At 40.9% G+C, this 16,236-nt stretch overlaps 1 protein-coding gene across 1 annotated transcript in view; it reads right to left on the bottom strand.

Annotated features, from left to right (window-relative positions):
• LOC124712136 (brachyurin-like) overlaps positions 1-15,781 on the bottom strand; it is a 176,029-nt gene extending 160,248 nt beyond the window's left edge. Inside the window, exons 1-2 of the mRNA XM_047242435.1 lie at positions 15,601-15,781; positions 3,598-3,726 (exon numbers count right to left, since the gene is read on the bottom strand). Of these exons, the coding sequence (XP_047098391.1) occupies positions 3,598-3,726; positions 15,601-15,781 (310 nt within the window). The remainder of the gene's footprint in view (positions 1-3,597; positions 3,727-15,600) is intronic.
• Between the last annotated feature and the right edge of the window lie 455 nt (positions 15,782-16,236).

Below are 16,236 nucleotides of genomic sequence, written 5' to 3'. Positions count from 1 at the left end.
CAACAATTAACACCATCGTTATACTTGGAAAAAAAACATGAGACAGTGTTGCCTCGGCAATAATTTATTCGCAATCGATTTTGGTTACAGACCAACTTCACAGTGCTGTATATACAAAAAAAACAAAACAAAAAACCTAACCAAAACAAAAAAACAACGACCACTGAAATAAAATGCAATGTCCAAAGAAATGCAAAAGGTTGAGATACTTACAATTCTCTCTCTCTCTCTCTCTCTCTTTCCCATCTTTCCCAGTGACAAAATCACATGGCAATGTCTTTAGACAGGAATGAATAATATGGTGTATCTCGCATACAAATACGATCCAACGTATCTCAAAGGTTGGTAGGAGAGAGGAGTTACAACAGTCCTCTCATTATTCCTAAGACTTTTTTGCATGTTGTATAATTTGGTTTCGTGTTTTAAACAATCACGATGTGATGTTATGACTACTGATTCTTTTGTCAGACTAGATCTACAGTTTCTACTTATCTACATGTACTACATCTGTTGAGCACTGTTACCTGTATGAGTGTAGGTTCCATAACTTGAGATAAAAAACTTTGAGGTTTGCCGACGACATCGTAATTCTGTCAGAGACAGCAAAGGACCCGAAAGAGCAGTTGCACGGAATGGACAGCTTCTTGAAAGGAGAGTATAGGATGCACATAAACAAAAGCAAAACGAGGGTAATGGAATATGGTCTAATTAAATCCGGTGACGCTGAGGGAATTATTTTACGAAATGAGAAACTTAGAGTAGTCGATGAGTTTTGCTATTTGGTGAGAAAAATAACTGATGATCGTCGAAGTAGAGAGGATATAAAATGTAGATTGACTATGGCAAGGAGAGCGTTTCTGAAGAAGAAAAATTTGTCGACATAGAATATAGATTTAAATGTCAGGAAATCATTTCTGAAAGTATTTGTGTGGAGTGTAGCCACTTATGAAAGTGAAACATGGACGACAAATAGTTTAGACAACAAGAGAATAGAAGCTTTTGAAACGTGGTGCTACAGAAGAATGCTGAAGGTTAGATGGGTAGATCACGTAAGTATTGAGGAGTTACGGAACAGGGCTGGAGAGGACGAATTTGGTACAACTTGACTAGAGGAAGGGACTGGTTGGTAGGACACATCCTAGGGCATCAAGGGATCACCAATTTAGTACTGGAGGGAAGCGTGGAGGGTAAAAATCGTAGAGGGAGACCAAGAGATGAATACACCAAGCAGATTCAGAGAGATGTAGGTTGAAGTAGTTATTCGGAGATGACGAGGCTTGCACAGGATAGAGCAGCATGAAGAGCTGAATCAAACCAGTCTCTGGACTGAAGATCACAACAACCACAATTTTGGATGCTTTCTCATCTGTGGCATATAATAGTATAGGTACATAAGGAGACATGGTATACATAGCTTATTCGTTTTTCTGAATGATTTTGATTTGTTATACTTCACTGCAAGCATGTTTAAGGACTTACGCGTTTATTTTCGATGCAGGTGTCTATATGTAATTATTTTATGTCTTAATATAGAAATTTAGTTCTGCTCATTAAACTCATGACGCATTCGAAATGTAATTCAGTTTCAAGTAGGTGATGTTTTTATGTTACTTGGCTGTATTTGGACATTTGATATTGGCTGCAGTGTTTGTGCGTGGAGGGAAGAAAATAATGTTACGTGTTTATATAAAATCTTCGTGTTCATCATAGCAATTTTTCACTGTCTTGTACTTCTTAAGTTACGACATTATGTTGCTTCCTTTTTTTATTTGTATTGTCTTTGGTCGTATGAGTTTTGGCTTTGCTTTGTGACCTATTTGTTCACACTTGTATGCTCGACTGCTAGTATTTCACTTGTCGTTGATTGAGTCGTTGGTATAGTACTGAATACCTGTGTTAAATGTTTCTTACGCTTTTGGATTGACCAAGTTATTCATTCATATCTAAAGACATCATGAATCTCAAGTGATGTTGTCACTGTAAAAAGAATTTTTCGTAAGTATCTGAAGCTTTGGAATGCATTATTCATTGGAAATTGTATTTTGTTTCGACGTTTGTAGCTTTATCTTTTGTTTTGTTTGTATGTATAGCACTGGGAGGACAGTCTATGACTGAAACCGATTGTGAATAAATAATTTACGAAACAGCACTGTCTCATCATCCGTTTTTCCCGACAACAGAGAAGTGTTGTTTGAAAATTCATTCACTTGCACTCGAGACCGAGGTATTGAAGTCTCATCGTCAGGGCCCTTCTAGATGGGGCAAGGCTGTGTTATTTAGTACCTCAAGGGTGCAACAGTGATTTCACTTTTCTTAAAGGGCATCAGGTTTGCATTTGATTGTAGAAATTATTTATTGGACAGTTTCAGTTTCGGTCGTTGGACCATTATCTAGTGGTGCTGCAAAGGATTTTGCTTCAGCACACGTCACACTTTAAAATTCTTTGACATGTATACAGGGTGTTACAAAAAGGTACGGCCAAACTTTCAGGAAACATTCCTCACACACAAATAAAGAAAAGATGTTATGTGGACATGTGTCCGGAAACGCTTAATTTCCATGTTAGAGCTCATTTTAGTTTCGTCTGTATGTTCTTCCACCTACGCTCAATGGAGCACGTTATCATGATTTCATACGGGATACTCTACCTGTGCTGCTAGAACATGTGCCTTTACAAGTACGACACAACATGTGGTTCATGCACGATGGAGCTCCTGCACATTTCAGTCGAAGTGTTCGTACGCTTCTCAACAACAGATTCGGTGACCGATGGATTGGTAGAGGCGGACCAATTCCATGGCCTCCACGCTCTGCTGACCTCAACCCTCTTGACTTTCATTTACGGGGGCTTTTGAAAGCTCTTGTCTACGCAACCGCGGTACCAAATGTAGAGACTCTTCGTGATCGTATTGTGGACGGATGTGATACAATACGCCATTCTCCAGGGCTGCATCAGCGCATCAGGGATTTCATGCGACGGAGGGTGGATGCATGTATCCTCGCTAATGGAGGACATTTTGAACATTTCCTGTATCAAAGTGTTTGACGTCACGCTGGCACGTTCTGTTGCTGTGTGTTTCCATTCCGTGATTAATGTGATTTGAAGAGAAGTATTAAAATGAGCTCTAACATGGAAAGTAAGCGTTTCCGCACACATATCCACATAACATATTTTCTTTCTTTGTGTGTGAGGAATGTTTCCTGAAAATTTGGCCGTACCTTTTGGTAACACCTTGTATATGTAATCGGCAAAACAAAACCCTTGATTTCACTTGCTGACAGTGGATTTGAATTGGTGTTGATAATAGACGATAAGAGCCCAATCATATAACGAACATAACCACCTTAAAATAATCCTTAATGGATGAAGATGATACTATTAATCAAATTAAACAGGCAAATCACGGCGTTAGCAGGCAAAGGTACCATCTGTTTCTGCAGTGGTGGCTATATATCTTCCTACTTTCAACTGTCAATAGGAAACAACAGTAAATTAGTTATAACGCAAAACATATTGCATATAAGGTTAGAAATTGATTGCAAAGGGAACTCATTTAACATGCAAATAGCGCAATCTGAAAAACATAGATCTCTCACTGGAACTAGTGACTGCTGCAACATCATCGGGGCACTTGTAGTTGGTGCAGCCCCCAGGAGTTCCATCAGAGGCGCACCAGCAGATGTTACACTTTGTCATGAAGGGCCGTCCCGGCTTGCAGCGTCTATCTACAGAAGGTCAAAAAATACAATTATTAATCACACACAAGCTACGTGCAGTTACTTTGTTTTAATGTGTTTTTTTTTGTGCTACTTTATAAGATAGATATTTATTTATGTGTACACTTTATGTAAAAATTATGTATAAGGTTTGTAAGGAATGGTTATATCAAAAGTTCTATGGTTTGTATTTGCACTGGATTCGTTTCAAAATGTGTGACTTTCCTAAGGGACCAAGCTGCTGAGGTCATCGGTCCCTAGACTTACACATTACTTACACTAACTTAGACTAACTTATGCTAAGAACAACACACGAACCCATGCCCCAGGGAGAACTTGAACCTCCGGTAGGAGAGGCCGCGCAATCCGTGACATGGAGCCTCAAACCGCGCGGCCACTCCACGCGGCGGTTTCATTTCAGGAGTTAGACAAACTTAGAAAATACTGCTTTAAAAAGGTCTTATTCCACCTACATAGGAATTTGTAGGAAAAACACGAGTCTCATAGGTTTCGTTTGATTTTTCACCAAGTCTGAACATCCAGTATTTGTAATTAAAAGTATCATGAAATTTTAATTAATATTTAGCAATACTGTTAGTAATATTCATTCACAAAAGTTTTCTCATATAACCTAGTGACAATAGTTTGCCTTTGACGTTGTGAAGTTCGTAATTAACGTGAAACTAGACTAAAAACATAAAAAACAGATACTAAATGCATTACACAAACAATTATGACCTATTCCAATACTTCATGGTCCTTCTTATCATCATTTTAACAAAGCACATTCTTTGACTTGAAGTCAGATAAAACTGTCCACCACTTCAGGCATGATATCTAGAAGTTCTGTTTAGTCTCTGTGTTTCAAGGTTGATATTTGCTTTCCAAATACATATGTGAGCACTAGGCATTTACAAACTGTGAGGAAATGACAAAGTGTGTTCTCCCTCGGCGTGACTTGTAAAAACTAGTGGCCTTCCTACACCCCAATAAGAATACTTTAAACCGCAGTTTTTGTCAACGTGTTGAAATCTTCATCACTCTAAACTTTCTAAAATTTATATTGTTACCATGTATAGAAACTTGTGGTTTAGTTGTGTGTCCGCTAACACTATAAAAGGTTCTGAAATCCCGAATATTCATTTTACAGACTGTAAAAGATTCAGCCAGCCTTGCTTGATACATCCTACCAGATGAGAAAATCTACCTCCGATTACAAAGTACTACTACGCTGCTCATGTAGACACTGAAGTATAACAGCTGAGCAGCGCACAGACACAAAATTATATTTTGTGCTTTGGGACCATATGAAAGCGAATATCAGAGAAATCAGGGAAACAGTTTTTTTTTTAATGTTGGTGGTATATACGTTATAGGTCTCCGGCACAGATAAACCTGGTTTGATAAATATTTGTAGGCCATATGCACACATGTTACAATCTCATAATCAAAGACTGTTTCCTTTAGGCCCTTATCGTTTTCAGGGCTCAAATTTGCTCAATTTAGCCCCTTACTGTACATTTTCGTACGTCTGTGAAATCAAAATATGCTGCTGGATGTCATCCTGCTTCACGCCAGGCGTTGTAATGTTCTTGTATAGTCCTTGGGATGTTCTCTACAACGTGATAGGCGCTATGATGCTCAAGTCTGACACTGTGTTCGATGGCAGGCATCGTAAGGGCATCCTGTGCTTGAGGACATATCTCGAGATTGTAAGATTGGGAAAATGTAGGAGGACCCTGTGCCGATATTGCACAGCACCAAAATTACCCACTGTTGCGAAGAAAAATGGCCGTTATCTGCACATGATTCCGGCCCACAACATGACTGCCTCACTTCCTTGTTGAACCCATGAGATTCCGTGCTTGATCCATACACTGTTAGCTGACCACCTCCATACAATTCCAGGAAGATCATCAGGTAAAAGTCGATTCCTTCAATCATCAGTGAACAAAACTTTGTAATTTCTGGGTTCAATTTTTAAAATTCCTGCACAGAAATTTCTTTTCTTCATGATACTACACTGCTGGAACAAAAATTAGTATAACTGGAAAAACGACGTCGATATTGATCCAATGACTACATATGCTATCTGGGAGATAGTAGATGCAGTGGCAATGTTCTCAGCGTTGTCTTTCAATAGATATCGTAGTGGCATAGCTACCAGGGAACCATCTGTGTCTACCTTTCAATAGAGTGTGCTCACATTCAGAAGGCTCCATGTGGTGTAAACTTGTAAGGTAAGCAGGCAATCATGACACGGAGACGCACTCGTGCTTCTTATAGGCAACTGAGTGAATTTGAAAGGGCTCAGATTGTGGCCTTGCCGACAATTCGTATACAAGTAGGACGTACTGCGTCAGTTGTGCAACGATGTGGGTGTCAGTGATCATGTGAACAGTTTCACACGCGCAGATGAGATTCTGGACGTCCACGCAACACAAACGCCCGCCAGGTTATCAGTATTGTACGGGCAGTAGTGGCAGTTCATGCAGCTACAACACATACACTGAAGAACCAAAGAAACTGGTATTTTTAATGGCATCCGTCCATCCTTGAGGGATGATGGTGTAGCATGCTTGGTTCAGAGTCTGCAGCGTCTGCTGTGGCTAAAAAGTCCCACTCGAGAGTGGCAGTCCCTACTGCAGTTTGGACATGTGAAATTTGAGGGACTTCGAACAGAAGCCGGTCTGTCTCTTCGCTTTGTCCTCTTCCTGATTTGTTGCTGTGTGCGTTCGTCCTCTGAGAGCTTGACGCCGTTGCGCACAGTTACTCGCCACTTGACACGGTCATCTGCAATGCTTTCCCAGCGACTTGGATTGATTCTGGTCTTGGTCAGGTCTCTCTTGCAGACATCCTTGAAACGAAGATGCTGTCGTCCCACTGGCCTCACACCTTCCTGAAGTTCTCCGTACAGCAGTTGTTTCGGTATCCGTTCAGGATCCATGCGCCTGACACGTCCCAACCATCTTAGACATCGATGACTCAGGAGTGCAAGGATGCTGGTTGTGCTTGCACGATGAAAGACTTCGGTGTTGGGTACTCTATCTCTCCTAGAGATCTGAAGTATCTTCCGGAGACAGCGGAGATGGAAGCTGTTGACTCGAGATTCATGTCTAGAAAGAGTTGTCCATGTCTCACAGCTATAGAGAAGGGTGCTTATAAGACAAGCGTTGTAGACTTTTAATTTAGTTTTTGTGGTAAGCAGTCCGTTGTTCCATACTCTGTTTTTCAATCTCGTCATGACAGATGATGCCCTTGCGATTCTGTTAGTAATTTCAGTGTCCATGGACCAGTTGCTACATATTGTGGATCCCAAGTAGCTAAAGTCATCCACTACCTGGAGAGGATTGCCATCAATGCTGATGGAGCCGGCCGGTGTGGCCGTGCGGTTCTAGGCGCGTCAGTCTGGAACCGCGAGACCGCTACTGTCGCAGGTTCGAATCCTGCCTCGGGCATGGATGTGTGTGATGTACTTAGGTTGGTTAGGTTTAATTAGTTCTAAGTTCTAGGCGACTGATGACCTCAGAAGTTAAGTCGCATAATGCTCAGAGCCATTTGAACCAATGCTGATGGATGGAAGGTTGTTAGTGCTCCGCGCCATGATCTTAGTCTTTTGAAGGCTGATGAGTAAACCAAATTTTTCACAGGAATTTGATAATTTGTTGATTACTTTGGTCTTGGTCTTGAGGCGAGAAATGTTGAAAAGATTTCCATCAGACCTCGTATGTAGATACACTCCGTCCTCACAGTCTTCAAAGCCAAATTTGAATGGAAAAGAAAATCCCAAATAATGTAGGAGCTAATACACACCCCTGTTTCACACCGCTATTAACAGGGAATGCTTCTGATGTTTTACCGTTGAAGCAGATTGTTGCTTGTGTTTTCTCATGGAAAGAGACAATTATCTGTAGTAGTTCAGGTGGGCATCCAATCTTCTGCAACAGTTTGAAAAGCCCCTTTCTGCTCACTAAATCAAACGCTTTAACAAGGTCAATGAAAGCAATATAAAGTGGCCTCTGCTGCTCACGACATTTCTCTTGTAGCTGTCTTAAGGAGACGATCATATACACGGTTGATCGGCCGGGCCTGAAGCCACACGGAGATTCTGGGTAGATTCTGGAAGCTACGATTTGTAATCGCATTAGGATGACTCATGTATAAGCTTTCCCGGCTACACTTAGTAATGAAATGCCTCGGTAATTGTTACAGTCACTTCTGCTCCCTTTCTGTTTATATAGACTAACTATCCTCGAATTTCGCATACTCATCGGGACATAACCTTCTTCCCAGCTGGTTGTGATAAGTGAATATAGATGTTTGAGAAGAACATAACCTGCCATTGCAGCAGTACGAACCAATCTAACAACTGCTCCAGACACGTGTCTTTTATAGGCGTAGCCGACCACAGCGCCGTATTCTACCTGTTTACATACCTTTGTATTTGAACAAGCATGCCTATACCAGTTTCTTCGGTGCTTCAGTGTACGAGTGCTTGCAAACCGGTAATTACCAGTGGGTTTACGGGTACTACGGTCTCTGTGGCTATAGGCCGGCTGTTTGTTCTGTTACTTGTGTGACTTCCAAGTTGGTCTGGCTGAGAATCTTCCAGAAATGAGGGACGTGCACCGGAAACAGGATTTGACGCATTGTTCCTTTGGCCGAGCAGGTCTGTAGGCGGACGATGGGCTGTCGTTATCCACATGTCTCCTGGGGGCTACAAGTTTCCCACTGTTTATGTCATCCCACAGCGGCTTTGAGCTACTGTTTGTTCATTGCGTCGCTGCCGAGACCGCGCGGCATCAGCAAGGACTGACCTTCCTACCAGTTGTGAGCGTCATAATTGTGACTGGTTCGCTTGCTGCGCGTGTTTGTGCCCTCTTGCTTCTGTATTGGACTCGGTTCAGTCTCCTATTGTTGTTGCTCCGTGTGCCTGCGTCTGGCAACGAGATTTGAGGAACATGTCGCTCGTTTCAAAACATAATATCTTCCATTTGGTAGTTATCATAGAGTTATAATTTGATTGTGTGCTTTAAGTTATTGGGATTTTGTAAATTCCTTGTGTGTTCAGTGTCATTAACTGCGACGTCCGAAACATTTTTCGTGCATGTTATCTTGTGTACTAAATCGCCAAGTCGCTTTTTTTAGTTATTTGGAGCCCGCAAGCTTACGCGCCTCACTGGAGCAAATCTTGCTGCTTGTATTTTTGTCGTCTTTACTTCCAAGGCAAGCTTGTGTATACGTAGGAGAGGCTCATCAGCCAAACGTTCACGTCCTTTCTTCCACCCACGTTTATCATCCCACGTGACGGTTAAATATTTACTGTTTTTGCCTCGTGGCGTAATTTGAAGTTGAATCTCAATTGGCCGCAGGACTTCATTACTATCAGGTGTAAATGGGAGTAGTAGCCTTGGCCAGTTACCATCTTGTAGTGATTTTCACAAATGTTTGTCTAGGATGTTAGCGTGTAATGTGATGACTTAAGTTTTACTCGTTTTACTTAAAAATTGTTTCTCTGTTCGTCAGGCTATCGTTGTATGTTTGTGCCTTGGGGCGTGTTCCCACTGGTTGCTTAGGAAAGGAGGAGCGTGATGAGCAGCTTATTGGATCTGCCCTAAATAATTTCGGGTCCGTTTGTCTGGACCACAATGCCCGACATGTCGTGGTTTCATAGTGAGCAGCTTCTAATGTTGCGTTTTTCCTTCTTTTTAATGAACCCCTTTTTAGGTAAACCTCAAGGTATTTTAGTCAAAACACATAAAAGGTATTTTTGTGGACTACCCATATGAAGAGTCTTTTTTCAGAACCTTTGAAGAGAGTGTTACGTAACTGCAATTGCTGAAGTGTTAACCTGCTTTTCTTATTAAAATTTGCTTTAAATGTTTCAAGAATAGTAGACAATGGCACACAAGATTTGTATATTTTTGTAAACACGATAACAGTTGTTGTTAACTTAAATTTTCGTATTTCATGTTCCCACGAATGACATTTGCAGACTTGAGAGCAAGTGTTTGAATTAACGCTGTCACCTTTTGTTACTTGATCTCAATGAAACGTCTGGTAAATTGTCGATCGATTATCAGTAATTGTTTTAAGTAATTTAATTTAATAGTTTAGTCTTAATTTCAAGGTCCTGGGGTCTGATTAATAAAGTGATTTTGCTGGCAACTGTTAATAAAAATCTTCGTGCGAATTATGTCCAACCCTTATTTGGCCTGGTTCTTTCGCTCCCAGACAACCTTACGCCAACTGTGCGTACCAATCTAAAAGAGTGTACTAATTTTTTTACCGTCACTGTATAAAAAGAGATTTTAACGCAAGAAAACGAGGCACTACGAAGGATTCATGCGAATGGGACAAAAATCAGTAACTGTGACGTATGTGTATAGACAAATATATTACAGTTTCAGAAGCGGATGATTTATTCAGGAGAAAAAGCTTCACAAATTTGAGCAAGTCAGTAACATTTTGGTCCACCTCTGGCCATTACGCAAAATAGTTATTCGGCTTGACACAATTTGACAAGGATGTTGGATGTTCTCCTGAATGACATTGTAGTGAATTCTGTCCAATTGACGACTTAGAGCTTCGAAATTCTTAGCTCTTTCGAGGACTCCACTCATAATACTCCAAATTTGCTCAGTTGGTTAGAGATCAGGCTACCTTGCTGGTCAAGGTATGGTTTACCAAGGACGAAGACAAGCACTAGAAATTCTCATTGCGTGTGGGCGAGCATTATCTTGCTGAAATGTAAACTCAGGATGGCTTACCCTGAAGGCCAACAAAAGAGGACGTTGAATATTGTCGACGTAACGCTGTGTTGTAAAGGTGCTGTGGATGACAACCAAAGGATTCCTGTTTTATATAGAAGTGGTACACCTGATTCTCGCGCCATATAGCAAGCGACTGCTGGAAAGGTATCCCATCACTGTATGGGGAGCCTCCAGACACGTCTTGGCTCGTCAGTGGGGCTCAGTTCGAAGTGGAACTCGTCACTGAAGACAATTCTACTTCAGTCAATGAGATTTCAGGCCGAATGTGCCAGACGCTACTGAAAACAGGGTTGTTGGTGTACAAAGGTCAATAGTAGTCGGCGCAATGGATGCCATGGCCTCAGCTCACTTTTTGTGAGCTTCTTTTAATAGTTCTTGTGGTCACTGAAGCATCAATTGCGCGTCTGATCAACGATAACAACCAATACTGGGCTGCTAGGTGCTCACGTTCTGTCGTGGTTCTTGCTCGACCACTTCCTTGTTGACGCTGTGTTCAGTCATGACTACCAACATTGCCGAATAGTGGCATTGCTCCTATTTAAATGTCAAGTGATTCGACGGATACTCCAACTGGCTTCTTTGAGCCCAATTGCACATCCTCTCTCAAACGCTGACATCTCCATATGCTGTTTACGCTACTGTCTGCGAGGCATAGTTACTGTCCAGCACAGTACGCGGAATGAAATTCTCGAAGACTTTATGCCCTGGTATCGATAGGTCCTCTGTTGACTATCCTCGCCACGTGCGCAGTGAAACTGCGCTGCAGCAATCAAATATTAAGCCATCAGCCATCGAAGTTTACAGTTTTGCATTTTCCGTAGCGACACGTAAGAATATCAATTTGTGACTGATTTGCATAACTGTTTTGTGGTGCATCGCCTCTTCCTTTTTTTTTTTTTTTTCCTTAGAGTGTATGTTGTCTTCTGCAATCTGTAACTAGATATCATTTTATATCTTCTTCTCTTCGGATTTCCAGTTATCTTCATCTCAACAGACAAGTGGACATTGCCACAAATACGTACTGCTTCATTGAGGCATTAATCTAGATGCTTCTCAGCATAATTCCATTTCGTGTATTTAACAGCCATTTTAAAGAAGTGAATTCAACATATTATTACTGTGGTGTAAGAGAGAATGCAAACATACTTAGAATATTATTGAGTGCACGCTGGTCAAAGGATAAATGCAGTGCTCAGAATATTTATCTGTCTCAACTAACCTTCCTCAGGTATACGTTCACAAAAGCCACTGCTAAGTAGCATCGGAAGTAAAAAGATAAACGTTCTCTCGCTTGGGGAAAAATACTTTATATTACTGAAAGTCAAGGATAAAAACCAATCGTCATTCATACATCGTGATTTTAAAAACATGTGAGCATGCTTACTCAATGACTGTGTTGAAGCAGTCCCATCATTATCCAGCTGGAGGCCACACAAAATTTTACAATGATCACAAAGTCTCAAACTTTCCGCTTAATTATAGACTTGTACACCCGCACGAAGCATGGTGGTCACTGTTACTTCAAGAACATGACCTTAAGATCGTGTCTGTCAGATGGTAGCAACAATGTGGTTGTGGTCACATTGTTGCATCTCCCACAAGGATTGAAAAATTTCACATCACACATAAATCAAGAAAACCAATTCCTGGTGTTTGTGATGAAAGTGGCCATCCAATATTGACATTTTCTTGGTGATAGCAAAAATATGATAGATCTGCAAGATGATGTTCCAAATTGCTACGGCATATAGCAAAATCTTTTAGATAGAAATCATGTGCAGCTCGGATCCCACTATCTGCTGGAAATCAATGTTTCATACTGTTGAAGAAGTCCAAATCGTGAGCTATGATGAGTGTGCATTTTACACAAAACAACAGAAAGACTGAGTTAACACACACACATCAAGTAGGGTCATTTTGGAATGTCGAAATATGCAAACAAACTTAATGAGTGTTGTTACTTCCCTGATATGGGACGCAGGGTTCAGTAAATGATTAAGCTGTGCTTCATTAGTCAAATTACAACGCCACCATCCTTTGCCACAAGGAAGTATTGCATCTTGTTGTTCCATATAAACCCACGCAACTTTTACCATTGACAGCTATTAGCCTCTCCCCCATTCGAAAGTTGGTATACACTAAACGCTAGCAATGTTCAGTATTTCACTAAGTATTTGCACCCGTACACTGCCTGGAATGCCACCAGTATGTCAATTATTTTGGGCTTTCAGACCAACTACCTAGTGTGAGCTGACATGATAGAGGTGCTACTCCCTAATTGTGGCACAATATTTGCACACAACAATTTGAAATAATTTCTCTGGCAAAATGGAATCAAATAAATACTTATTTCCAGGTATCACCCCAAAGGAAGTTCTGTAGCACCATGTTTTTGATACCCAAAATGGTTCGTATATATTTACATGAAGTGAGAACACGTACAAAATAACTGGGCAGATTTTTGGAACACTTCGAGTGAATAGACAACAATTTCGCTAATATGTCCATGGGATACGTGTGCCATGAGTTATTATTTTACCAGCCAGAGAATAATGAATTGTATAGACTGATTCCTAAGATAGTGTGAGACAGCCACGACAAACTTTCATAAATTTACCCACAAAAGCAGACCAGAGAAATTCCTAATTTGACAAGGAAGTTGCTCACCTTCAGGACTATAAAGTTGGTGACTCAGTCCCATTTTAAAACCACCCTAAGTCTTATGGAGAAGATTGTTTGAGATTGCACATATCTATTATCCTGCATTGTATTTACTGAGATTTCCTGGTTCAGAAAAATACGAGATTTATATCTGTATTAGGATGGAAAATCGTTTTATGAAGAAACAGACACACAGGACACAAGTGGTTTCTTAAATCTGCATGTAGTTTTTAACATGAATTTGTGAGAGTCATTGTGTAGCATTGTCTTATGGTTTGTATGTTTGTTAGCGAGTAAGATGTTTGGATTTTCTTCATGTTTGCATGAGAATGTTGTAGTAGCTACAGACCTCAAACGTTATTCACTTGGACTATGTATTTCATAGTGTTATGTGGCAATTCTGTCCCAAGATTGCCATACAACGTATTTCATGACATAATAGGCTCCTCCCCTTCCTCCATGTAGTCACTCTTATGCTGCTTCATAACTGCAGACAGTATTCAGTAGTTCCAGTGACTACCATACTTATTACCACTTCTCTGCCCTCTCTTTTATTATAGTGAGGGCATGCTATTTACTGTGGAGCTGAAAGCGGCCAAGCTGGCGAGCATGAGAAAGAAGGTTACCTCTGCCGTAGGGATGCCCCTTTTCAAGAAACCCTGAACTGGACTACTCCTCGATCATACGGAATGAAGAAAATGCTAATTGTTTACTACATGACTATAAGCAATTTGTTGCACCTATAATTTCTAAGCATATGATAACCAAGTTTCAAAATTCTGTTAAAACAAAAATAAAAAAGAAATACGTGTCTTTTTCATTGTTATTTGTAATCTATGGATTTGAAATTTAAACATAAAATTAAGTTTTAAATGAACATGTCCGAGCAATGTAATAAGTTCGCTGTTTTGTATTTCTGAACGCATATTTTGCGTTGCTCTTGGTTGTTTTCAGCAGTCCTTCACCGTCTCCCCCCCCCCCCCCCCCCCAATCTAAAAGTCTAGAATTCACCACAACTTTCAGAAAAGGAAAATTTATTTGAAGTCCGCTTTTCACTATGGTCATGGACTTGCGATTTCTGTCTTCTCGCCACTGATTTTTTGTCATATGGAAGTTCTTTTCATTAAATGAGTTGCTGGTCGAACTGAAAATATGTATGATATAAATGTAAGCAATTTCGATCGGGAGTTGTCGTTTGTGGTCTTCTGCTTAAACAAATCTAGTCGTGTGCTGTATTTTTATATAAAGTCCAGCATATTCATTCCGTAAATGACAGAATTCATTGTGTAAGTGATTTCCATCCAGGTTGAAATTAAGCTTGTTTGTACCCTTTAAAACATACTGCCATTGAAAACGAAAATCATCTTGATCTTTAAGAAAAAAACTCGTAATCAGATTCAACAAACTGTTCTTAGAAAAGCCGAAGTTTTGGGATAAATAATCAGTATAATGTCACAAGAAAGATTGTGCATCATTTTAAGAATGCATATTCTGTGGTTTTAGTGTTTCTTCTACGACTTCATAAACTTCCTTTCCTAAGAATTTTTCTTGTTTTCTGCTCTCTAGCTTGCTCTTAAGGATCCTTATCAGTCTATCCAGCTCAACAGAAGTAACTGAGCTGTTTTCCAGTTTTCTAATACCAGTTTCAAACAGGAGCAAAATATACTGCAGAAAACGTAGATAGCATGTAGTAAATGAGTGTTCAGTTTCTTCAGGCTCGTGCTCCACATTTGATGTAATAAACTGCCATATCAATCTTGAACACACTTCCTTGCCCTTTGAAATAAAATATGACTTGTTGGCTGGCCATCAATACACAATTCTGTCAATTGCAGGAAGTAGCGCGTGCCATCTTGTACATGCATGTTGTAACGTTTCGTTAATCTCTATCTGCACAAACCTTGAAAATTCCCTCAGTGACTGAATATTTGATGCATAGGAAAAAAAATTCACTGTATATTTTGAGAACTACTGCCTCTACATCACAACGAAATGTTTTCTGACAGTGTTTTACACTATTATTTATGACACGGCAGTTGCAACGCTGTATGCATTTACTTGATTTAGGTGAAAGCCATTAGATTCTGTAGTGTTGCATATTGCATCGAAAATGTCTTTGTCAGTTTCTTTAGAGTCTTCATAAAAAATGTAGCAATATCTGACGTATCCCGTGGTGGCATCCGGCCACCCTCCGCCACTAACATTTCCAAACTCTACAGTAACAACCCAGACCCAGCAGTCGCTGGGGCGGGATCCAGATACAGCAACGACTCACGTCCGCATCGCTTAGCGTACTGCGCTAGGCGTCGTTCACCAGCATGGCGCGTCACCAATAGGGTAAGCACACAACACGCCATCCGAGCCGTCATGAAATGAGATAAGCCGCGCAAGGATTTGAATGTATTTGTGATATCAAGGTAAAAGAGACGTCGAGCTGAAGTCTTATTACCTTCACATGCAAATGCTGTTGTCGACATAGTTGCGGACATTCCAGATAGAACACTTTGGGTTTTCAGCCTCTTAATAGGACGTGAACGCTTTGCTTCTAGCTGTGCAAATGGGTGTTTGACAGTTGTTGCATAGAGGGCAGCCCCTGTGCACACTGCGGAGTCTGGTTCGCCCTGCATCATTTGGCGTCAAACGGGGACACTTTTGTGTTGTTGTTTTTTTTTTTTTCTATGTGGAGCGGACAGGAAGCGAAGTGCTATTTTTGGGAAAAAGGGGCTGACATGCACTGTACTTACGGGGCACCGGATGGAAATGCTCAGGCTGACCAACGATTGTGCGTTCGGAGGCTTCCGAATCGACGAGTGCCAAGTCCATGCACATTTACTGCCATCCCCATGTCCCTACGAATGAGAGGTTCACTTGAGGTACGTTTTTACTGTCACGTTCTCGTAGTGGCACATATGCATTCAAGGCAATTTCGAAATTCCGTGTACTCAGCTGCGAAGGCTTGACGGACGCAGTCGTCAACGAACGTGTGTCACCATGGCTTGAAGAGGGCGCATTGCTGGAAAGCACGCCCTAAACAAGATCGTGGTGTGTTGCCCGGAAAATGGGTGCAAGCCATTCCACGATTTGG

This window comes from Schistocerca piceifrons, chromosome 8, assembly GCF_021461385.2.
Source record: "Schistocerca piceifrons isolate TAMUIC-IGC-003096 chromosome 8, iqSchPice1.1, whole genome shotgun sequence".
Lineage (NCBI taxonomy): Eukaryota > Metazoa > Arthropoda > Insecta > Orthoptera > Acrididae > Schistocerca > Schistocerca piceifrons.
The sequence above is the reverse complement of the archived record's forward strand: the minus strand, read 5'-3'. Positions and strand labels throughout refer to the sequence as shown.